This window comes from Apodemus sylvaticus, chromosome 7 (genome assembly GCF_947179515.1).
Source record: "Apodemus sylvaticus chromosome 7, mApoSyl1.1, whole genome shotgun sequence".
In the NCBI taxonomy this organism is placed as follows: Eukaryota; Metazoa; Chordata; class Mammalia; order Rodentia; family Muridae; genus Apodemus; species Apodemus sylvaticus.
The window spans coordinates 41962364-41988784 of NC_067478.1; the positions used below are offsets into that span (position 1 = coordinate 41962364).

The window sequence follows — 26421 nt, forward strand, 5'->3', positions numbered from 1 at the left end:
TAATTTTGCTACAGCCTGTGTGGCACATCCAGGTGTTTTGATTTAAGTTTACATATAGCATATGGAGAATTCAGAAATAGTTTGACAAGTTTTATCTCAGGTAGTACTCATGAAGACACACATATAGTTACTTTCCCATTTACAAGAATGCATGTATTTTAAATGAGAATTCTAAATCTTGCTCTTCATTACTAAGAATAAAACAAGATTGAAAAGAGGTAGTGTTTCTTAGATTATTTTGTATCTTATCGGCTCATGCCTGGAGTTCTACATTTATTAGGCAACAGCATTTTTGATGGGTTACTAGCATATTGTGCTCTGTCCAAAAAAGGTGATTGTAGTAGTAACAGTTACCAGACCTGGTCATCTGAGTAAACTAGAGGACATGAGAGACCTAAGTCTACAGGATTTAAGTCTTCATTTATATTACTCCCAAGTCTTTTGTGTAGGAGGCAGCGTCTTTTTCATAGGATAGCCATAGAAGCTTGAATTGCAGTTGCTGGGTGGAAATTCTTACAGGGATACAGTACTTTCCAGAACTTTTCTGACTGGCGTTGGAATATGCTTTCCCCACCTCCAAAACTGGAAATAGTTGAGTGTTTGGATAATTGTTGGTGACACCTGCTCTGAATGAGATCCTGGCAGTGGGTTTATTGGGAACCATTGAATTTTAAGGTCACTTTTCCTTTCATTTGTTTTGGGCTGCATTTATTCCGATGCCATAAGCTTCTATCTCTTCCTTCTGTGCAGCCTCCGCTTCTGGCTTAGGAACTGTTTGTGCTTTGCTCGGTGAGAACCATGTCAAGGTGGCTCTCTGTGTTGCTCTCTGTGTGCGCAGCCATGCTCCAGCATGTGTGTTGTCTAGGTCACTGTCTGGCCCGCATACACATAGTAAGTCCTTCTTAGTACACCAGTGCAGGGCACACCAGCGGAGTACACCTTGCTTCTTTAAAGTGACATCTTTAAGACAACTTGTCAGCCTTTTAAATATGCTGGCCTGGGCAGTGCCACACGTGTTCTAGAGAGGCTGTCAATTTTTGTTAAACATTCTGTACATGTTTTAAGAAGTGGCTTACAACCAGTACTTTCAGGGATTTGGAACCTCTTGTGTAGTAACCTAACATCTGTTATATAATGCTGAAGGGCTGGGCGTGGTGGTGCACACCTTTAATCCCAGCACTCCGGAGGCAGAGGCAGGTAGATCTTAATTCAAGGCCAGCCTGGAGTACAAACTGAGTTCCAGGAGAGCCAAGGCTACCCTGAGAAACATGGTCCCAAAAAGCAAAACAAAACTCGGAAGGAGTTCAATTATAACTTTCATTGAAATTTTGAGATTTATCAAAAATACAAAAATAAAGTATACTTTTAAAGAAGAGGAATTCACAGTCATTTAATGACTTGATTCATTAAAATTCTCACTATGTCCCCTAATAAACTCTTGACTACAACAAGCATGTAATTTTTTTCACTTGTGTCCTGGCTATAGTGCTTGAATATAAAGCAGAATGTTGGTATTCCTCACTTGATCTGAGTAGTTGCACCCCTCGGGTGTCAGTTTTGTGTGCTCCGTCAGGCTCCTGCTATGGGCATGCTCTCGCTCTGTCTTGTGCTCTCCCTAACGAGGTGTACTCATCAGCTGCAAGAGCACTAGGAAGGCAGATGCAGTCAGTGCTCCTCCCTCCACCATGACCCTGCTCCTGAGGTAGCAGAGGAAAGGACAGCAGGGCTCACACTTGTAACCGTCCTGGCTGCCCTTCCTGAGTGCTGCCCAGACACTGCAGGACAAAATAATCTCCATCCGATATCTCCAGAGAGGCTACCTGTCTTCCAGAGAGTGATTGTGAATTCTTAGAAGCAAAAGTAAAATTGACCTCAACAATTTTAGCTCAATCCTGTTTTATTCTATATTTCATTATTTTATATTTACATTAGTAAGCTTTGTAAAATAGTTAGTTGATAAGATTTCGAGTTATGTAATTAATTATCCAACTTATAAAAGTTACTGAATTTTATAAGTATTTTATTTTATAAAAGTTCCCCTTTTATAAGTGTAGCTCAGTCTTCACTATGATTGACAGATGAATGAGTCATGTGCACAATAATTTGAAATGCACATATTTTATAAATTTAAAAAGTATGACTGTGGATTAAAACATTAGCATTGTAAATGAGGTGATCTTTTTAAGAGCTAAAGGGGTGTGTGTACACACCTTTTAGTCAAAGCAGTTAATTTTTTAAACAGTTGCCAAATGTTTGTATCTATATGATGGGTTACCATAGGATTCTCTGCAGTTGTTTAGACTGTAGGAGGTATGCTGGAGTTCATCAGAACAGCTTGCTGATTCATAGTTAATTAGGTGGGCATGCATCCTATTTTTAAAATGAGTATGAAGAAGAAATTTTAAATCATTTTGTATATCCTTTGAGTTCATCTTTATTTGGAAATAATATTTATGTAAAGATGGAGTCAGTAATGTTTAGCTATTGTTTTTATTTTTTAAGATGTTGATTTTATAATTTGAAAACAATCATTCCAAGAAAAGTATCACTAAGGTGTTAAGGGCCATATTTCATAGAGAGAGGGAAGGAGGGAGGGAGGGAAGAAAGGAGGGAGGGAAGAAAGAGGGGAGGGAAGGGAAAGAGGGAGGGAGAGAGACTATGAATGAGGTATAAATGAATGTAGTGAGAACAGAGGGAGAGAGGTACCTGAGAACCTGGCCCTGGCCGCCCCAGCTGCTGAAGAGCCAGGGAAGGGCTGTCTTACAGCCCGGGGAGACCCTAAGTTGGCCTGTGGCACACATTCCTCCTGTTCAGGGACAGTAATGCTTCTCACTTCTCTAGCAGGATGTTTAACCCCTTGTAATCATTCTCCAACATTATGGAGAATGATTTAAGGCCTACATAGTAAATGTTATTAATCTTACTTAAAAAAATGACTTTTGTAGCTGGGTGTGTTAGTGCACCCTTTTAATCCCTGCAGGCAGATCTCTGTGAGTTCAAGGCCAGCTTGACAACTCTGTAAATTCAAAGCCTAGCCTTGTCTACATGGTGAGTTCCAGGATAGCCAGGGCTATGTAGAGAGACCCTGTCACAAACAAAACAGAACAAAACAAAACAAAGGACACAGAAACAAAATGACTTTTGTAGAAACATCTAGAATGATGCTAGCTAAGTTGACACATGAAATTAGCTATCATATCCTCCCGAAACGATGTTGAGCCTCCTTATTTTGTGCTAGGTTTTCTAGCTTGGGTCTAAGTTCTTCAGAGAAGCTTCTTGGACATTTCCTTAGGTACTATTTTCAAAAGTTAAAGTGATGTATTTGTTAATGAACATTATTCTATAAAATACAGAGTCTTCCTAGGGCTTATCATGTTTCCTTCCCCAAACAGCAGAATTCTAATGGGTATTTCATGAGAATGTGGTGCTACTATTGTTTCATTGATTTTTATGTTAATTAGTTAATTAATTTTGTGCATGTTCGTGGCACTGTGTGCTCTGGCACAAGAGGGCAGCTTGTGTGCGCTGTTTCTCTCCTTTCACACATGGATCAGGTGATCAGGTTGTTGGGTGTGGCAGCCATCGTCCCAGCCCTGTCCCATTTTCTAAGGTTTCTAACTTTTAATGATAGTAGCTTGATATTTAAACCCAGTTCTATGAATTGTCAAATAACATTTTCTAGCAATCGGTTTCCTGCAAAATTCTCCCTGATTCTTCCCAGATTTGCCACGTCTTCAGAAGCCTTTTGTGGGTCCTCTGTGTTAGTTATTTCTTCCCTTCTTTCCTGTACCAGGAGTTCCATGAGCCTGTCCTGAGTACTAAGTACTTTATTAAGCACTGCCTCATCATATATATGTCTTGGACTTGTGAACAACAATACTGAACATAGACTCCCATGTGGACAAAGAGCTACATACATGACTGTTCTAAAGGAATTAAACATGACAGTGAGAGTAATAAGGGGTTCCCTTTTATGGTGCATAGTTTCTATATGCAGGATGAGGTGACAGTTTGTAAAATACAAAAGAAAACAAAAGGGGCCGAGGCCAAGCATATTGTATTGTCAGAAGCTCTGGCACGGAGCAGGGTGGCACAGTCGGCATGCGGCAAAGGCCGAGCTGTGGTAGGTTCCTTTGTAGTCCTTGGTCCTGTTGCAAGCCACTGGGCCATTTGAAAGCTGGGACAGTAGCCTCCAATTACAGTTTTAGACTTTGCGGCGACTTCCACATGGACCAAAGGCTGGGGCGGAAAGGAAAGAGCTGTGAGACTTGCCGCCCTGACTGCCTGCATCGCCTAATTGCTTTGAATAGACTTAATCCGCTTAGGCTTTGGCATAAGGAGATCTAGCCAGGCTGCAAACTCACCCAGTTGCTAACAATGGCAGTTTGTTGATAGTCATTAGTTCTACTGTAGTGGCCTTAAGTAGGTGAGGTGACACGGATATATAACACTGGTGTATTTATACCTCAGCTACAGGTCAGAGGCTCTGCTGGAGTTATGAAGTCTGTGAGTTTGCAGACTTAGTACAGCTTATTTGCTTTGTAACCCCAGCCCCTCCCCTGCTGATCCTGTTCTCTCTTCACCGCACAAACCCATCCTGAGCCAAGGAAGAGTCAGCTAGACCATGTGTTATCCCAACACTAAATCTTTTCCACTTCATTTCTGCGCACCTATTTTAAATTTAAATATTATTACTATGGGTGTGGAGCACTGTAGTCGCCTTCCGAACCTCTGCTCCGAGGAGTTTAGCTCCAGCTGGCTTTGGCCGTCTATTCTGGGGTCGTAAGAATGTGAACGCTCTGCTGCCTTATTCTCCGAATTTCATATATTCCTCTCCATATCCCCGATGAATTCACTGGTTCAACGTTTTATTTTCATGAGCTAAATCTAGTATATGTCCCTTGTCAATAAAATACATTTCTTTCTTAATCCACATGGCTGAGTCTGGTGATCCGCTCCACCCACACAGATGGCAGCGTCGTGTTGTGTTCTGCAGGTTTCGTTCAGGGGCATGGACTCCATGCTGGGCATTCTCTTACTTGTAACCTAAGAACTACCGAGTAGAGTCGGCATCTCTTCCCATCTCACCTATGGTTACTGCTCAGTTTCCAGCTGTTAAGTAGTTCCTCACAGTGACTGACCTACAGCTACCCACCCAGTCCAATGTCCCTAGCCTGAGGGACTCAGAGTTCCTAAATTACACTGTGCAATATCGTCTACTAAACAGGTGCTCCCTCAACACCACAGGTGTAGTCATGATCTCCCTTTTTCTGTTTTGTATCTTGTCAGGTTTGCACTGATCTATGAGATCAGTTCACTACCCGTTCTCTGTTGCCAGTCTTTGAGATTAGGCCCTTCTCATTCTCTGAATTTCTGCATCTCTCTCCTACCAGAATGAGTACTTTCCTCAAGAAGGCATACCTGATTATGTCATTCCCGTGACTAAAATGACTGACTCTCTGTGCCCCCATGACAAACGCCAGGTTCTTTAGTGTGACACTGAAAGGTGTCTGTGTTCCTGGGTCACTCTGCCTACCTTTCTGTTTTTATTATTCTCTTCCTTCCCCCCTCTTCGGTTCCCCCCACCCAGTTGAGTGCCCACTAACCTGGGACTTTGCCAATCTGAATAACATTATATGTGGTAACTCTTTTTTTTTTCTTGTCAATCTTTCTGTCTCAAGTGGTAGTGCTCACCCTTCTCCATACTCTCGAAAGCTCTGGGGCTAGCACTGCCTTTATTTAGTGCACAGAACATGAGTAAAATTACCAAGGGTGTATATGTGCTGAAGACCTGGAAAGACGTGACCTGAGTCCCTGTTGTGCGTCTTGTTAACTGCGATCTTGGGTTTATTATACTACAGACCCTGGTCTTTTGTTTCCTTGCCTGCAAATGAGTCTCCTTAGTCTGTTTACATATGATTCCTCTGGAAGATGCCTTTCTGTGGGAGGTGTGTTGCAGGACTTAGAAAACAATTTACCTGAAGTTCTTATGAACCTATAGTTCCTAAATATCAAATTCTTTTTATTAAACAGAATTTGTTTTTCTAATAGCCGTTGTAGCTGGGGCATAATTATTTGTGTTGATATAAAATTTAGTTAGTAAACTATAGGAAAATAGGAGCATCGTGAACCATTGGCTAGGACTATATTTTTAGAACCAGAAGGTTTTTTAAAAACTATGCAAAGACAAATTATGTTTTATAAATCTCACAGCTGGGCTGGGAAGATGGCTCAGTGGGTAAAAGTACTTGCCACACAAACCTGACAGTTTGTCAGGTTTTACATGGGTTCTAGGGGCCAAACTGTCAGGCAGGTATATGTGACCTGGGTGGACCTCTATGGCGAGGTGGGAGGCAGAGGCAGGAGAATCACCAGAAGCTCCTGCGGGTGCTAGCCTGGTTTAAGAATCACCAGAAGCTCCTGCGGGGGCTAGCCTGGTTTAAGCAACAGCAAAGAGATATTGTCTTGATCAAGGTGGAAGGATGAAGATCCACTCCTGACCTCCACATGCAGGGAGCGCCCCAGCAATGGGCGGACGGACGGACACAGACACACAGACACACAGACAGATACAGATACACAGACACACAGACACACACACAGGGGGAGGGAGGGAGGGAGGGAGAGAGAGAGAGAGAGAGAGAGAGAGAGAGAGAGCGCACATTCTGAGTGCTGTCACCTGCTCTCATGTTCTTTCTGCCTCCTCCAAGTCCCTTTCCCACGCTAATGTCTTTTCCTTTTGTTCTGTGCCCCACTGAGTTGAACCACGTCTCTGTGAGGTGGGTTTAGGGTTACCCATTGCAGTAAGATGGGCTCCTCAGAGGTCCATTCTCACTTCAGCTAAAGCTTAAAAACTACTGATGGGTTCCTGGTGGAAGTAGAGGTTTGAACTTCTGAAGGTTTGACAAGGATGGTTTATGGAACAGGATTGGAGTGGTCAGTCAGCAATAACAGTGACCCCCCAAGTTCTAAAGAAAATCCTTTAGAAAAGTGGCGTCACATCAGAGGCTTGGCAAGTTTGTCCACGTAATTTAGAATTATGTATTCCTGGGTCTATCTTCTCCCTCCTTTTTAGTAGATGATTTTTTTTCTCTAAAAAGGAAAATACAAGGGGAAAAACCCACAAACAAAATATAACCAAAATAAAACCAAGGCTTTCTCGTTTGAGTTAATAAGGGCCTGTTTAATTTCCATACTTACCAACACATACATGGATTTCTGTTAGTTGTCTAAAACATTAGAAAAGGAAGTGAGGCTTGCTGATGGAATAGTTTGAGCATTTAGTATTGAATTTAGATCAACTATCTTTTATGAACACAGTCACAAAACAAAGACCAGCAAAAGGTATTTTTACAGTAAAGGCTCAGAGTTAAGGCTGTTGTGTTTATGTCATTCTATAATTTGAAAGGATTCCGAAAACAAAAGCTTCAGCTCTGAAGCACTTGCTCCCTGCGGAGGCTGCTTGTCCCAGGCCTGAATGCAGGAGTAGAGCTCAGCAGCCTCCAGTAGGGGCAGCTGGTGAAAGCTGCTACATTGTTTCCGAGGTTCCCCAAAGATTTGGAAGTTGGAATCCTGAGGCAGTGCGGTTAGGTTTCATGTGAACATTGGGGCAGATCCTAATGAGCTAATAAGCGTTGTAGCTCAAGTGTAAATCTGTTGTAGCCTTTCCCCACTGTTCTGTCTTATCAGTAGAGCCTTTGGCTTTCTGCATACAAATAGAGGCACTGCTCCGGTGGAAGCCACTGCACTTCCATCATTGTCTCTGCGATTTCCTGTGGTGTTCCCAGCTCATAGTTTATATTGGCCTTCCATAGGACTCACATTCCATAGCCATCAAGTAACTGATGTTGTTTTCTTTGTGTTGCCAGTAAATGTTAGATAGGATGGATGTGTTTTCCCTTCAAAGTGAGAGTTAGTTTTTTCTTCTGTATTTCCTTATTATTTGTAATTTTTGCAAGGAAACCTTAGCCTCAAAATGGCACTAAGTAAGTATGCTATTTAGGTAAGATTTGGGGACTAAAACAGGAAATGCAGGATGGATGCTTGACCGGTAGTTATGGCTATTTCTCCATATTTTTTGTTTGTTTTTTGTTTTAGTACTGCCTCATAGCTGTGGGTATTGTTATTTTTCTTCCTATACTTTCATGCTTGACATTTTTCAGTATGTGTTTTTTAATGGGCTTACTTTTATTTTATGTGTGCTGGGCATTTTCTCTGTGTGCATGTAAGTGTACTGTATATATACAGTACTATTGAGTCAAAAGAGGAACATCCGCTCTAGAACTGATATTACAGACAGTTGTGAGCCACCATGGGTTACTGGGAACTCAAGTGCTCTTAATTCACTGAGCCATCTCTCTAGCCCCACATTTCAGCATGTTTTATTAGCTATTTCTGGAGACTCTTGAGAGGTTATAGGGAATATCATTAATAGTAGACTCTCTCTCATGTCATGGGTCTCAAGTTGGGCCAGTCATTAGTTGACTATTCCCTCAATTTCTGCTCCTTCTTTATCCATGCACATCTTGTAGGCAGGATAAATTGTAGGTCAAAGGTTTTCTGGGTGGGTTGGTGTCCCCATCCCTCTATTGAGAGTCTTTCCTGGTTACAGGAGGTGGCGATTTTAAGTTCCATACCCACTACAGCTAGGAGTCTTAGCTAGGGCCACCCTCATAAGTTCCTGGGTGTTTCCCTCATCCTAGCTTTTCTAGCTTGTCCCAGAGATGCACCCCCATGATCCCAGTTCTTGCTCCTTCTGTCCTTCCCACATTTAATCTCTCCCGTTCCCGTCTGCACCATATTCCCAGCCAATTCCCTTTCTCCACATACTCCCAATATCTATTTTACTTCTCTTTCTCAGCTAGAGTTGAGTATCCTCCCCTAGGTCCTAGTTAGTTTCTTTGGGTCTGTGGATGATCACATTGTTATTTTGTACTTAGGCTAATACCCACTTATAAGTGAGTACATAACATGTGTATCTTTCAGGGTCTGGGTTATCTCAGGATGTTTTCTAGTTCCATCCAGTTGCCCGCAAACCTCATGATATCCTTATGTACTTGCATATAATAAATAAATAAATCTTTAAGAAAAGATTTATTTATTTATTTTATGTATATGGATACACTGTAGCTGTCTTCAGACATTCCAGAAGAAGGTATCTGATTCCATTACAGAAAGTTGTGAGCCACCATGTGGTTTCTGGGAATTGAATTCAGGCCCTCTGGAAGAGCAGTCAGTGCTCTTAACCACTGAGCCGCCTCTCTAGCCCATTCAGTATCAACTTGATTTCTCCATGTACTATGATCAGAGTGTGTGGTGAGACAGAGGCTTTTTATGTAGCCCAAGCTGGTCTTATGAACATCCTTTCTTAATACATTAAAAGTTGAATTAATTTATCTTTAATTTGTCATTTGTCATTGAAGATGAGTATTAAACATTGGAGGTGTTTAATCTAGAAGTTATAGATTATTAAAAATAAGGCATGCATATATGCATATATATCTTAAGTGATAGCAAGTGGGAAACGTACATATTATGATTCACACTGGTTGGTATAGTCTGTTGTGGTGGTTTAAATGAGAATGACCTCCATAGGCTAATGTATTTGTATGTTTTATCGATGGCTAGTGCAACTCTTTTGGGAAAGATTAGGCAGCGTGGCTTTATTTAGAAAGTGTGTCACTGTGGGTGTGTCCGGACCCACAGGACAGTCAACAGGGTCCCTGGACCACCTAGGAGAAAATGTGGGACAAAAGACGCAAGAGGTGGACAGCAAGACAGTATTCTGATCAAGCTGTCAAATTTGATTTTTTACACATGGCAATATAAAGGGAAGCAAGCAAGCTCTAGGGTAAAGGGGGCAAGACATTGTATTTGGGGAACAGTCTCAGGGGGCAAGCATTGTTTCTCGGGAACAGTTTCTCAGAATTGTCTCTCAGAATCTCAGGGAAAAGCTGGCTATTGCTGCAGGAAATTGGCACAGTACATTGATCACAAGGAGGTGAGGTGGAAAGGAATTGCTATGGTAACCTAACCACAGATGAGCTCTGTTTGTTCTAGCCCACTCAGGTGAGCTCTGCATATACTAACCACCTGGCTACTTGGCTAATCTTGAAAGCTAGTATTTTTCCTTCCAAAAGCAGGCTTGAAATGGCTGAAAGGAGGAGGTTTTGAGATCTATGTGAGAATGGCTCCTGGCAGGGGTGGGCTATGAGGCGTCAAAAGCAGGCCCAGTCTCTCTCTGTGTTTCCAACTTGTGGATCAAATGTAAGTGCTCAGTTACTACTCCAGCACCATGCCTGCCTGCCTGCCTGCCTGCCTGATACCATGCTTCCCACCATGATGATAATGGACCCTTCTAAACTGTAAGCATCCCCCCAATTACATGCTTTCTTTTGTAACTTACCTTGGTCCTGTTCTTTACTTTTGCCGGGCACAGTGGCCAGTGTCTCTAATCTCAGCACTTGAGAGGTAGGAGGATTGCCATGAGTTCCAGTCCAGTCAGGGTGACCCAGCAAGTCCTTAGCTTAAACAAAAGAAAACAACCAAAGCAGCAAGGGAAGCACTAGCATTATCAAGATGCTACTTATTTAAAGAGAACTGACTTTTGGAAATGGATAACAGAGGCAACAGGAAATCTACCTTTGTCTAACATCCTTAGGAAAAAATTTGTTTTTACCATGCACCTTCCACTGAGCTCCTATCCATCTCTTTTATGTCTAAAACTTCCAAGACTGAAGTCTGAAGAACTTAGCATATTTTGGTTACCTTTCTCCCAAAGCTGATACGATGTTGTAATCCACACCTCTTTCCTAGTGTAAAGTTCTGAAAATACTGGATGGTTCTCTGGTTGCTCAGCCACTGTTTCTCAGTTCCTGGCTATCATTGAGACTTTCACAACAGTGGCAGCTCTGAGATCTCCAGGTACCAATTGCATGGTTCCCAGTCCTGAAAGGAGCATTGACTCTTACTTAGTTCTTGCTGTTCTTTTCTGGGGTTTTGCTTCAAAAACTACTTTTCCTATCTAGACCTTTGATATTTGTCCTTTTTAAAAAGAAGATGCTCCAAATTTGCACCCATGCATCTCATTTCTCCTGAAATGTTCTCTGTCAATTTTTTCTTGTCATATTTTACTTACCAGCAAGTCTATCTTCCTTTCTCGTTTCCTTAAGATTTAGTTTTATTTTTAGTTACGAGTTTGCATGTGTGTTGTGTGAGAGTATGTGCAAAAGAGTGCAGTACCCTCAGAGACCAGGAGAGTGTCAGATCCCCCAGAGGTTGAGTGAAAGGCACTAATGAGCCAGCCATGCCGGGGCTAGGAGGCAACCAGGGCCTGTGTAAGAGCAGTGCTGCTCCTGACCTCAGCACCACCTCCTCGGCAGTGCTACCCTCACTCTTTCCATTACTCCATTATCTTAGGGAATACAAATTACTGACTTGTAGAGTTTCTAATCTAGTTGGAAAACATTCAAGGAAGTTACCTTTTTTTTTTTTTTTTTTTTTTTTTTTTTTGTGAGAGTGTGCTAAGTAGCGAGAACAGCAAGTTTCTATGGAATTCCAAATTTAGCCTGAGAATGTGATTCAGAAAATGTTTGCAAGAGAAGCTGACACTTGCCCTGCCTATGATAGTGATTGGGAGCTGGAGGGACTGGAAGGTTGCCTGACAAAACCCTTGAAAAATCACTGAACGTTGGAAATAACATGGTTCTCAGGCTGAATCAGGTGATCCTTGTCAAGAGCAAGGATGGGACCAAGAGTGGGAGGTAAAGCCAGAGACAAAACATCAGAAACAGCAGGAACGTAGACAAAGTGGGCTTTGAAAGTGAGTCCGAGGGGCTGGGGTAAAGCAGTTCCCCTAGGCCTTAGCTGTTGATTGGAGTGTGAGAAGCTTGAGGGATTGTACACAGAACCGGTCGCAGACTCAGTTATCACTACTCAGATCATCCATGCAGTGGTGGAGGTGATGGCATGTTCCTTGCTACCTGTCCCAATGTTCTGGATTACCAAATAAAAGACACACATATGTAGCTCTATATTTTGATATGCCTTAAACAGTTTAATGGCTGGGCCACGTCCTAACCTCCATGTGACTGCTGTACTTTCTGATAATCCCAACTCATCGCTTGCTAAAACCTATATTCCATCTTGACTGTCCCGGACCCAGACCCAGGCCCTCCTGGGCCGTGATCTCCGACTCTAACATGATAGCTATGCTCTCTCCTCTGCACCTCTCAGGCCTAGTGTCTCTTTCTTCCGCCCCAGCATGGTGGCTGTATCCTTCCTCTTCCCTTGGTCCCTTGCCAGGAATCCTAAAAGTCCCTCCTCTGTCTCCCTGGCCAGCCATTGGCTACCGGCAAGTTTATTTACCAATCAAAACCAACTCAGGGCAGGGACCCCAGCGTTTTACAAGTGGATTTGGGGGATGCAATTAACATAATACAAGTAGCATTAGACTAAACCACAACTAAACCCAGCATCTAAAGCTGATCAGGAACAAAGGACATTGAAGAAGACTGGGGTAGAAAGTGGGACATCTTCAGAGCTCATGGGACTAGAGAACAGGATATAGACACTTCCTAATACTATAATGAATAGTAGGCACAGCTGGGAGGACACTGTAGTGGATCAGATAGTCAAGGCTGTGTGCTGATCTAATGAGAAGCTAGAGGATGAGAGTGAGGGACAGAGGTAAGCAGTAGCTCTTTGTGGAGTGCACAAGAGACACTGGAGGTACTTGAGGACGGCAGGCTGCGTTGCGAGTCTCGCGGTGATATTAGAGACTAGAAGGTGTAGGTGCATGTGAAAGACACGGTGAGTACTTTTATTAAACATAACTGTACAGGATAAGTTGAAGTAAAAAGAACAGATGGGTTGATTTGGATTCTGAGGTTTGCAGAAAGGGTGTGATAGAAAGAAAAATAAGTAAAATAAGTGAGAGAGTTAAAGTCTGATGTTGGAGAGCCGTGAACTCCAGACCAGGCTGAGCAGCTTAGCAAAACCTCAACTTAGCAATATCTGCCCTAGAAAGTGGACTTAGGAGCCAAATTGCATACTCCCACTACACATGTCTGGAAACATTTGGGCATTCAGTGTATTATGTTTGTAACAGGTTCAATCCTATTAAATAACATATTAAACCATGAGCCCATATGGACAAGAATAAATTGCTATTTGAACAAAGAAACATCAAAGATACAATTTTGAAGAGTTATTTTACTGAATGCATGTTATTTGCCAAAAGAAAAAGGAGTGATTCTGGGGTGAAACAACCCAAGGAATTTTACCTTAAGTTTTCAGGATGAATATTCTTGGTAATGACAAACTGGGAATGATGTCAGTGATCATAAAGGCCACATATTTCTGTGATTTTTTTTTTTTTAGAAGACATGTGAGCTCTGATCTAGTCACAGTAGGGTATCACATAAGCTCAGGATGGGCCACATGCTATAAAAAGCACACTTGCAGGATTGCAGAGACAGCTTAGTGGTTAGAAGTGAGTACCTTTCTTCCTGAGTGAGGACTGGTTTGGTTCTCATTACCCACTCAGGCAGCTCGCAACTGCTTGAAATTCTAGTTCCAGGGATCCAGAACTTCCAGCCTTCATGGGCCCCGCATTCTGCATGCATACCTGCTCTCAGATATGCAGATACACATAATTAAAAATAAAATAAACATTTAAAAAGTCAGTTGGAAGTTGACAAGATTAAGACTAGGAAAGTTATGGAAAGACTGAATCCAAGGTGGATGAGACCGAAGAGACAAATGCTATTCTCTGGGTTTTGAAGTGGGCCTTTTTGTTCTATAGGGCATCACTGGGGTAGTTAGAGAAGTGCTGGTGGATGTCTCAGGACCAGGCAGCAGCCATGAATGAGTATTGATTGTCCAGGTATAATCTTGAAGAACACTTTTCTTTGTTGGAAGTGCATTAACTAGTTGCTGGTGACAAAGCATTACTTTGGCTTCTGAATTTCAGCTCAGGAAAAAATCCCTTGTGATATACTTCAAATGTTTTACAAACTTACTGTAAGATAGGATTGCATCGATCTTACCTTCTTAACAGTTTTCTATTGGTGTCATCTTTTTTAAAAGGTGGTTTTGAGACTGGGTCTCATGTTGTAGCTTTTACTATGTAGTCCAGGCTCCCCTTGAACTCATGGCTAGCTCTCTGGCTCTGATTTCCAAGTACTGGGGTTGGAGGTATGTGTCAGCATGGTCGCTTTCCTTTGGATTCCTTTGGCTTCAGCTGTGCTGGCTGGCCTGCCTAAGTCCCTGTGTTCATGATGCCTCCTCTTCATCACCCACTCTTTTAATGTGTGGTACTAATTTCCATGCCTTCCTCTGGCCTGTCTCTTCTTTGTCTTTTCATCATTTCTTCTAGTACTTTCAACTCCAGACTTTTGGCTTTTTGTCTTTATCCTGTTTTATCTATTGGTTTTCATAGGCCTGCATTTTATCCAAACTTTGCCTTCTTAAGTGTGGATGATCCTCAACTACAGTGAGTTTATGCCCTGTTAAAGTCATTTTAGGTTTAAAATTATAAGTTAGAAAATAATTCATGGAATCAAGGGTGTGTCTCAGTGGTAGAATGCTTAATAGTGTATCCCTGGGCCCGTCCCCAGCATGCAGAGAGGGGAAGATGCACGTACTATACCTAACCTGGGCATCCTCTCTTAGCCACAAGCTGACGATAGCATATTGCTTTTGAAGCTATGGCTGACTGGCAGCAATGGCTCTACAGCTGCCCAGCTCATCAAGAGGCTATTATGTCATATTTCACTAGTCCAGGAACCAGTCAGAGGTCAAATTCAGAGTAGGGTTCCTGATGAGTGCATACTGCCTCTCTACTGTCACGACGTGGAGAAGCTGTAACACAAACCATCAGGTCTAGACAGTCTGTACTGCTTTCTCCATCAGTTGTGGACTGTGTACAACTCAACATGGTTAACTCTCCAGGCTTACTTACTAATGTATGTTCACAATTTGCGGAAAGTAGAATATAACTTTATTATTTCAAGAAATAACAGATGCAAGGAGGCATTATTATAAAAAGTTTCGGAATTGTTCTTTCCTCCAAATGACTCAGAAACAGACCTATAAACTTGTTTTCCAAAGAAAATATAAGTTGTGTTACAATAGAGAGTTGCATGCTATGAAATGAATTCCATTTGGTATGCAATTCCATGGGGATATCATCAAGTATCATGGAGAATATTATCTTGCCTTCCAGATTTGTGTGTTGAGAGTAGAATATGTACAGTGTTAGAGATTATGAAGAAAGTTTGAATTACTTGTTTAAAAAAAGTCTTCATTTTAAAGTTGTCTCAGTTCTGACATGAAGTAGATTCCAAAATGTATCTTCAGTTGGCCTGTTTAACATACTTTGAACGGAACTAAGTGATTTTTAAGAAATCTATCACTAAGAATAGAGGTAGCAGGAGTTTCTAAGGCTGACACGTAGCTCAGTGGTAAAGTTTGTATAGCATGCACAGGCTCTGGCTTAATTCCCAGAACACAGTTTTCTATTGCAATAGCTCTAATAGCTTATCTAACTTCGTTATGTAGCTTCCCTCCCTCTCTCCTTCCCTTCCTTTTTTCCTCCCTCTCCTTACATTGTTCTCTCTTTTTCTTCTCCCCACATCTTGAGTGTGTGTGTGTGTGTGTGTGTGTGTGTGTGTTGTTTGTAGGATTGATGTTTCATGTATGCCAGGAAGTATGAGTTACTAATGTGCCGAAATCCCTTTGGATATCTCAGTAGATTTCTAATTATGGGAACATTCCCGAAAGAATTACCAAGAACTCTTAAGATGCTTGGCTTTGGTAGGACATTACAGCTCTTTGACTTACTGAGCCACTTCCTAGAGCAAGCATTTTTGCTGTGAATGAATCTCTACTTAGTACAATCGATCTTGGGTGGCCAAAGGCTCTTCTTTAGAAGCTGAATCCAGATATGCACATAATAAAACTAGACATTTGATTGATGTTAATTTTAGTATCATTCATTGTTCTTTATTTTAAATGATTAAGCTTCTTGAGAATAGTATTATTTGAAAATTTTGGCCAAAATACAGCCTACAAGGAAATATCATTTAATACTGCATTGCCAAGAGTGTCTTATACAATTTAATATGAATTCCTTACTTAGGCCCAAATATCTCATTTTAATTTTACAGCTCTTTATTTATCTGCTGATTACATTGGGACCTAAAAATGCATATAACTTATGAGGAGTTTTTTTTTTTTTTTTTTGTTTTTTTTACCATTTTGGAGACTTAACAACTTCATGTGAGACAGTAAGAAAACCAGGAAAGGATATAATTTGGTATAAATTTATTTATTTTTTATTCTGTGAAAATTTTGTACACATGAACAGTATAGTTTAATCAATATTTTTAGCCAGTCAGGGAAATTTTTCCTATAAAATTACTGCCATAATTTTTGGTTACTTACTTAATAAGTCAGTCTAGTGTATATGTAGATTTGTTTAATTTTTTTCTGTGATTTAAAAAAATTTGGTTGAAGTGTATGGGAAGATAGTTCAGTTGGTAAAGTGTTTACAGTGTAAGGATGAGGGCCTGAGTTTGAGCTTTCCCATCTACACAAAGGACCAGGCACATGCTTGTGATCCCAATACTGGTAGGCTATCTGGGTTCACTGGCAAGCCAACCATGGTAGGCAGGAAGACATCCTGTCTTAAAAAAACAATGGTGGTTAGTACATAAGGAATGGTACCTGAAGTTGTCTTCTGGCTTCCACATGCATACCGAAGTGTGTGCACCTATACATACATGGCCACATACACCTATGCACCCACATGCATGCACATGCAAGTACAGACACACACACACACACATACACTTCATGAATTAATTCAAATGTAAACAATACCATAAAAGTTAAGAGGACAGCTCTTATGAGGGAAGAGGGGTTTTTGTTATTGTTGTTGTTTCATTTTGTTTATGAAACAAAAAAGATGACTTTTAAATAGCTGCCAAGATTCTCATTATTTAAATATATATTATGTAGGATGGTGGGGTTTTTTTTTTTTTTTTGGTCATTAAATTATACTTTTTGTGTTTCTCTGTTTTGTTACAGTAATTCTAAAGCAAAAAGTTTTAAATGAAGTCAAAGCATTTCCCCTCCCCAATTTTATTACTTTAATATGTGAAGCCACTCGTTAAAGTTTCATAGGAAATACGGTAAGGTAGACACTTTAAAGTCTCCAGTTAGGTTGCAACAACAGATTCAAACAATAAAATAGGCAAGTGATTGCCACAGAAAACAAGTGTTCAGCCTTTGTCACTTGACTCTCTGATGTGTCTTCTCATCCTCCCATGGTGGAAGTGAGGTGGAATCCACACCTGAAATGCCCGTGTTGTTTGTCATTTCTTATCATGCTTTTACATGTTTCTTACTTAAAGACTAAATGGATTCCAGATACTTCTCTTTTAATTTTTTTTTTTTTTTTGCTTTTTAAAAAATTGTATGTCTGTGTCTGGGAATATGCACACGAATACAGCTTCTTTCAAAGGCCAGAAGAGAGCATCAGATTCCTTGGAGCTGGAATTCCAGGCAGTTGTGGGTTGCCTGACATGGGTACTGGGAACCAAATATGGGTTCCCTGCAAGAATAGGACAGGCTCTTACCTACTGAGCCATCTCTTCAGGTTAAAATAATGTTTTTCTTAGCGTGGTGATTGCATATTTCTGTGTGAGTGTATACATGCTTATATGTGTGCACTTGTTGCCACATACTTGCAGGGTCCTCAGATCAATAGTGGTTATCTCCCTCAATTACTCTTTGCCCTTTAAGTAGTGTTGCAGGATATTTGATCACACTGTGAGCCCAAGATTGTGTTGTTTACTGGAAAAACCTGTTTCTAGTTGTGGTGTGGCTCAACCTTCCCAAACCCTTTAATCCCTCCGGCTGGAATACAGACATGTTCTTAGTACACACCTTTGATTGAGACAGTGAAGGTCAAGTTAATTTGTAGAAGGAAGCACCCCTGTTTGAAAGGTTGTTGAGTTGAGTGGCAGACAAAGTGATGATTCAGAGAAAGATTTGACAGGATATACCCAACTCTCACAAGAAGAGAGGAAAGGGAAGCCATAAGAGGGAGCAGTTCACACACAGACATTCACAGACACACATAGACACACATACACACACACACACACACACACACAGAGGCATTTTTGCAGGGAGAGTTTTACAGAGACCAGCTGAAGAGAGAATTGAGCCAGAGAATAAGGAGCTAGAAGATTATAACGTATCACTGTAGTTAGTACAAGGCCAAGCAAAGCTGAGAGAAGCCAACTCAAATCAGTCAGCTTGGAGACAAGTGTAAACCAGAACAGCTGAGTTGAGCTAGCCAGCTAGAGTTCAGAAAGGACCAGGGAGAGAAGGGATGATCTTATTCAGCAATAAGTCTTAGAGGCTGAAAACTCTATAGGCCTAGAGTAGATCTTTAAGCAGAATAGAAGCTTCCAGGACTAGACCTAGGTTAGCAGAGGCAATAAGCATCAAGGACAGCAATTGCCTTAGGTGAATAAAAATACTTTTACAAAGAAGCATCTTTCATTGAGAGTCTAAGCTCACTGATTTGGCTAGGGTAACTAACTGGCTAGCAAGCTTCAGGGGTCTGCCTGTCTCTACTCAACTCACTGCCTGAGTGCCATGTCCATTTGTGTGCAGTGTTGGATCTCAAGCCCAGGGTGTCATGCATGACAGACAGGCCCTCTGCCAACTGAGCTGTGTCTCAGCCTCTTATTTACAGGATTTCTAGCTATTTTAAGAAAAGACATTTTAGTAATGTAATAAAAAATGGAAGTATATTAATTGATTTACGTTTTTACTAATGTTCATAGTTGTTTAACAGATTGGAAGTAAAGTACAATAATTTTCTTTTCCTACTAGAGGCCTCTTTATTAGTATCCACGACAAAGGGCACATTGCTTCAGTTCTTAATGCATGGCCAGAAGATGTTGTCAAGGTAAGTTATCAGTGATTTTGCACTGAGATAGTTTGGTTTTTTATGTTTCATAAAACAGTTTATATGTAGTCACAATCTTATTTGCTGTGAGCAGCATTGGCTGTCATCTAATTAATATTTCTGATTTCTCTACTGTATATTAATTTTATTATAAAGCTATTTAGAGACTCCCTATAACTACAAGCTTTTGTACTTAGCCTCTTTGTTCCCCAGAATGATGACTCTGAGACGGAATTATTTCTGACTAAATGCCTAGGCCACAAGCTAGGGCTTGTTCTCGCTGGCTCATAACTTAATTAACCCATTTATTGTATTCTGTGAGTGCCACATGGCTGGTTATCCTTTCCTCAGGTTCATGCAGCCATCTCCATCAGCATTCAGGGCAAATCTTTTCCTGCACCTGACTGTATTCCAGAATCCTCTCTCCCTGCTGGGACCCTCAACTTCTATTTCCTGCCTAAGAAAATATGCCATATTAACAGGTGGTGCTTCCATACATTATGCAAGAGATTCTCTCTACATATCCCCGTTATTTCTAATTTATTAGTGTTTCATTCTTTATAAAGCGTGTGTGTGTGTGTGTGTGTGTGTGTGTGTGTGTGTATGCACATATAAGTTGAACATGTAGGACATATGATTTCTTCAAGCAAACTCCTTTATTGTATTTGTTTGATGAGCTACCAAGTTCAGAGTAGGCAGAAGATACCTGTTAAATCATTCTTTCTGACATTATGACCTTAAAGAGCTGTAATGTGTCCACTCCACAACCTTGGTTATGGGATTTGAGCTCTGGTCAGACTTCTTGGCAAGTATTTTTACCTGCTGAGCCATACCCTGGCTTGATATTTTCCCTTAACCAGAAATTTGGAGAAGATTTTAAGAGTCAACAAAGTAGTTCAGAAAAATTGTTGTGGAGTAGAGCTCTAATCACTATGTTGTCTTTGCCACTGTCACAGCTAGGCCTTAGACAATCACCCTACTCAACACTTGGTTGTAACAGCATACGGAAGAGTAAGATATGGTCTTGTCTGTGTAGTTGAACACACATAGAACAAAGGTGATTTACTAGATAAAATGGAAGAGTATAGATGCTCTGTTTGCTCATTCTGAAGATATTTTTATGACAGAACATTTTGCTGTTAATACTCTTTAATGTTGAAAAAATTTCAATAGGGCATACTGAACTAAGATTTAGATATCTCAATTTTTTTTAAAAAAAAAAATCTCAGTATGTGATTATAATTTAGTTAGGTAACGGTACTCCATGGGATAGTAGCCTAGGGAATAAATGTTAAGTACTACAACAAAAACAACAAAATGCGTTAAAAATCTTCATATTTAAGACATACTTCATTTAGCATAGATGTGCCCTCGAGTGAATGACAGTATATGCTATTTAAAACTCTTTTTTCAAAAAATTGAAACTGTTGAAAATTATATAGCCTCTATGCTTTTAATGACCTGGAAAGCATTACATGAATTATTCAGATTATAAGTAATTATATAATAAAGTCACTATCCTTGTAGAATACACCATTAAAGCATTTCTAAGTGTAGGCAGGCCATCTGGGCTCCCTGTGTTGGGAAATGCATTTATGAGTGTGTATCCTGAGCAGTGCATGTGAGTGCCTCCATCTGTGACAGCACATTACATACACTCATGTCTGTGCAATAAACATCTGAGTTATTTGGACACTGAAATTCTCTGTAAGAGCATGAATATATTGACCAGTTGCAGTTAGGGGAAATTATGAGCCCTTGAAATAAACAGGGAAAAGTTTTCAAAGATGGAGTGTGTGGAATATGCATAAATAAATTCACCTCTCTTAATTGTATTTACTTCTAAAACAATTTTAAATAGTTGTATTTCACAGTACACACACACACACACACACACATACAAAGCAAAACAAAACGAAGACAACACTCTCAAAGTCTCAGCTGTGCATTTTAAAGCTCACCTGTTAGCACGGGGTAGCAGAGAGAGCACCCTGCTGAGAGCAGACCCAGCTGCTGCTGCTTTGGGACTGCCTAGGTGGTTCATTTAGGTCAAGGGAGTTAGGTTTTCTGATTCTCCATTTCATGATCTGTAAAGAAGAGGGACACCAGGATACTCTAGACCTCCATTAAAGCGCTGTGACTTTCTGAGGATATGAGCAAGTACATCAATTTAGGATGTGGAATACAAGTATTGTGATAAGTTCTTTACTTGTCATGACTTCACTTTGTGTATTGGTGGATTTACCTAGTACTTACTGACTGTTTACTGAGTGTAAAATGTTGTACCAGATGCTGGGATGGATCATAGTAGCAAGCAAACAAAGCCACTCTGAAAGCACATGCATTAAGTTTCTTTTGAAACTGAGAAATACAAGGGCTGGAGTGATAGCTCAGCAGTTAGAGTAACTGGCTGCTATCCTCAAGACCCTTAGCTTGTTCCCAGCACTCGCAAACATCCAGTCCAAGGGAATGCGATGTCTTTTTCTGGTCTGGGCATCACACATCTATGTGACTTACAAGCAGGTGAAATATCCATACACGTAAAATAAGTGAATTTTAAAAAGTAAGTAAGAAATAGAAGCTTAAGTTTATTGCCTTATCTAGGGTCAAATAACTGCTATATTCCATGAATATTTTGAATGCAGCACGTTATATTATGTAATAAATTTGGTTTGTTTTAATTCAGTTCATGGCCATGAATCATAAAGTGAAGACATTGAGTGTATTAATTCTAATGATGTTTTCTAATGATGATATTAAATTCTGTAAAATAAGCCCTCCACGTGAATAACATGTATGATTATTGAGTAAGTAGAAATAAGACAGGCAAAATTCATCAGTTCTAGAGAAAGGTCAAAAGATAATTAGTGTATCAGACTGTCCTGGGCATGCTCTATAGATAACAGCACAGTGCCAGGTGCTCCTAGGACTAAGAAGTCAGAGTATCTTGGAGCAGAGGTGTGGCTACAAGTATACTTAGCGCTTCTGCAGTACATCCATCATTCCGGACACTCCTGTAATGGCCCTGAGGGGCATTGGCTAGTCTGACAGCTGCCTCATGTTTTTTGTATGCAGTGGAGCTCTAGTTTTGTATGTGTCCTCTAGACTGAAGAGTAAACTATGTGTTTTTTGAATTTCTGTTTCATGCCCTCTCTTCTTTTTACAGTAATATAACTAATCATACATATAATTTTGTATATGTATGATTACATATACATACTCAGCATATATTGATCAAACTCATTTCTCTTCCCTATTCTTCCCTAATGGCTATGGTTAAATATTAATTTTATATATATTTAATGTATGCTTTCTTGTAGCTCGGTGTGGTGTTTAATTGGAAGGCTTTACCTTTAGGAGTAGAGACCAGGAATGAAGATGAACTTTTTTTCTTTCTTCTAGGCTATTGTGGTAACTGATGGAGAGCGTATCCTCGGCTTGGGAGACCTTGGTTGTAATGGGATGGGCATCCCTGTGGGTAAACTGGCCCTATACACAGCGTGTGGAGGGGTGAATCCGCAGCAGTGTCTACCCATCACTTTGGATGTGGGAACAGAAAATGCGGTAAACATTTCATATGTTCAAAACTGCTAGCTCTTTTAAAAATGGTTCCAAATTTTGCATTTTGAGATTGTATTTCATAGATGACCCCATTCCCCTCAACCCTGCCCCCAGCAGTTATAAGAAAATTGCTTTTTCTGCTGTTTTCTCATCTCTATAAAACAATTCATGGCTCACCTACCTTAGTGGGCTCTAATCTTTTGAGTACGTATTGATGCCACTTTTATTTGAAGCACATTAATTACTCTCAGATACCATGATTTCTAATTATCTTTGCATTGTACAGGATCTAATTTCATCGGTGTTGATAAAGTTAATCTTATTATTATTGAGTTCTTATTTTAGAAGTCTGTATTGATCCTGGGGTAGATGATTGGAGTTCAGCTCCTTTTACTTCCACATTATTGTTTTAGAGCCTTTCCATCAGTAATTTAAACAAACAGCTGTTATGTTTTTTAATCATAAAACAATCATATTTACCTTCTGTACACAGATGCTTATTTAATCCTCTATTCAAGGAAATATGTTGCTTTAAAATATAACTTCTGATATTTTCTTTTTCAATACTAATAGAAATGACTTAGTTATCAAACCTAGCCTGTTTTAAAATACTATTTTAAAATTGTACGTATATATTGACATTGAGAAAAATCTTAATCTCAAAGTAACTGTTACTGTAGTTTTTATATATCTTTTTAAGAGTTATTTATTTAATGTACGTGAGTGCTCTCTCTGCAAGTACACTTGCATGCCAGAAGAGGCCATCAGATCCCATTATAGACGGTTGTGAGCCACCATGTGGTTCCTGGGACTCGAACTGAGGACCTCTGGAAGAGTAGCCAGTACTCTTAACCACTGAGTCATCTCCCCAGCCCTAGTTTTTATGTTTTTTAAAAAAGATGAGATGATATATGGAAGTCAAGTAGAATAAAACCTATAAGATCTATGGTGTATCTTGAAAGTTCGAGGGGTTATTGAAACTATGAAATAAGCATATAATAATTTGAACAGTCTTAAACCTGGGCCCTTAAATGATTCATTTATTTTTACTCATTTTTATAAGTATTTTGTTTAGATGGATATGTTTGCATCACACACGTGTCTGGTGTTCATGTTTAGAACTAGGTATCAGATCCTCTGGAGCTGGAGTTACAGATGTTTTTGAGCCACATGTAGGAGCTGGGAACTGACCCAGTTCTCCTTCAAGAGCAGTCAGTGCTCTTAACCCAAAGAGCCATTTTTCCAGGCCCTACCTGGGCCTCTTTTGCAAGGTTATCAATATTATGTGGACATAGAGAAACTTGATCACTGTTATCTACAATAGATTCTATTTTTTTATTCAATATATTTTTTATTTACGTTTCAAATGATTTCCCCTTTCCTGGCTCCCCACTTCCTGAAAGTCCTATAAGTCCTCTTCCCTCCCCTTGTTCCCCCATCCAACCCTTCCCCCTTCCCTGTTCTGGTATTGCCCTACACTGCTGCACTGAGCCTTTCCAGAACCAGGGTCCTCTCCTCCGTTCTTTGTGGACATCAGTTGATATGTAGATTATATCTTGGGTATTCCAAGTTTCAAGGCTAATATCTGCTTATCACTGAGTGCATACCATGATTGATCTTTTGAGACTGGGTTATCTCACTTAGTATGATGTTCTCCAGCTCCATCCATTTGTCTAAGAATTTCATGAATTCATAAAATAGATTTTCACATTGTAGATTGCATGAATTATCAGAATCAAATGGGTTCATGAAGGTGGATCTTACAATTGTCAAGGTGACTGATTACCTTGTGCTTTTACACTGTCTGCTTTTTAAGATGAATCACGCTATATTGGAGAATGTTGCCTGTTACCTTATTTTCACTGTTGACTCCAGATTTGTCCTTCAGTGTCAAAAGTATTGTATTCTTATTTCTGCATACGTGTGTGGATATGATGTGCATGTGTATCTGTGTTTATGTGTGTACTCCCCACACATAAACACAGACACACATGTGTGTGCATGTGGAAATCAGAAATTAAACTGGGTGGCTAGTCACAGTAAGGTCTTCATAATGCAGAGTATTCATGCCCTTTCCTTTTATGGCAGACTATAAACTAGAGTAATCTTCAGTCCCTGTTTTCTTTTTAGGTTAGGATACAGGACAGGTCCTGTCACTGTGTCTCCACATGCATATGACACTACAGCTTGCTCTCGGCTGTTGCTCCCCACCACTGTCCCCCCTCGTCACCCTCCTCTCCTCTGGCTACTTCCCTTTTCAGTTGTATTTTGTATACATTAATTTTTGGCACTCAAAGCTGTAAAAATATGCTACCTTTTCAAATGTTATCTTAATTTTGTTAATTAAAAATTTATAATAACAATTTTTCAAGTATACCGTTATAAGAAAATTATATAGCATTCTAATTTTGAAGTGATCTTTTTCATAAACTTAAACTCAACTACTATATTTATTTTTCTCTCCTTTTTTGCATATTGTGTGTGTGTGTGAGTGTGAGTAAAAGAGTACAACCTATGGGAGTTGCTCTTTCCTTCTACACCGTGAGCTCTGGGAGTTGGACTCAGGGCATCTGGTGAGTGGAAAGTGCCCTGGCCTGCTGGACTGCCTCAGTAATGCTTCTTCATGTTATGTCTGTCAATTATCAGTGTGGGAAAGACCAGGAGAAAAGGGAAGGGCACATTTTTCTCAGCTCTACGCCCCACCCCCTTTTCTAAAACTCATATTCAGAGGCTAAATATATTCCAGACTTGGAGAATGTATTTTAATATTGGCAGCCATTAGAATGTAGCACATTGGCAGTTTAACCTCAGCTGCCCAGACGCCTGCCAATGGCTTGTTTAAAGAGTGCTTTAAGGAACAGCTGGGCTTTACAACAGCTCTTAGTTTCAGATTTTGTGTTTTACATTTATGTGACTTAACATGTTAGTGTCCAGTGAGCAAAAAACTTTACCTACTTGTTAAGCAATACATTGGTCAAACCGAGGGGATTTCACAACAAGAGAGAGTGCTATTAATAATTACACCAGGACAACAGGTATGCTTTTGGCTGTGGTTTCTATTGGCTTTAGGTAAACTCTACTTTAGAAGATTCAGATAGTTGAACCACCTTAATAACACCACACCTGAAAGAATGTATCTGTTTGTCATGAAGTATCTCCAAACCCAGTGACTTGGCACAATTGCTGTTTGATTAAGGTTTATGGCCTGTGGGTTGTCCTCTCTAGTCTGAATGACAGGAAAGTCGGGGTGGGGTGGCTGGGACAGGGGTGCTTTTCTCTTGTTTACATCACACCTTCACAACACAAGGATTTCCATCGCAGACTCCAATGTTTTCCTCCCAGTAACAGGGAGGTGTGGGTCCTCTGATGCAGATCAGGTCTAGCTGCAGGTGAGGCTTGCTCTCTGCTTCCTGCTGGGTCTCTTTTTATATGCTCTCCCATACCAAACTTACAGGGAGTCAGGGACTGAATGATGACAGCAACATTCCCAGTCAAAATTGGAGGAATAGGAATCTTTCTGTTCCACAGCCAGTAAAGCCTTTGTGGACGTCAAGCAAGCTCCCCCGCTCATGGCCCAGGTTTGGTTCCTTAGAGAGAATTTCTGTAGCACATTGTTCTCAGCCTCTTGCCCTCATGTGAATTGTTGATTCTGCCCTCTGAGATACCCTCCATCTTCATAACAATTTGTCTATAGTCTGCATTTAAAACCATTTAGAGGTTTTTAAAAAGTAGTGTTTGTAGTTTCTAGTGTTCAAGTCTTACATATATGATCATAAATATTTCCCTGTGAATTTTGTTTTGTTTCTAAAATGGAGTTGTATTTTATTTCATTTCAGCTGTCCACTATAAATATGGAGATATACTTGTTTTTG

At 40.3% G+C, this 26421-nt stretch overlaps 1 protein-coding gene across 1 annotated transcript in view; it reads left to right on the forward strand.

Moving 5' to 3' along the window:
• Positions 1-26421, forward strand: part of Me1 (malic enzyme 1) — a 116479-nt gene that overhangs the window by 25854 nt on the left and 64204 nt on the right. Inside the window, exons 4-5 of the mRNA XM_052187704.1 lie at positions 18913-18988; positions 22391-22552. Of these exons, the coding sequence (XP_052043664.1) occupies positions 18913-18988; positions 22391-22552 (238 nt within the window). The remainder of the gene's footprint in view (positions 1-18912; positions 18989-22390; positions 22553-26421) is intronic.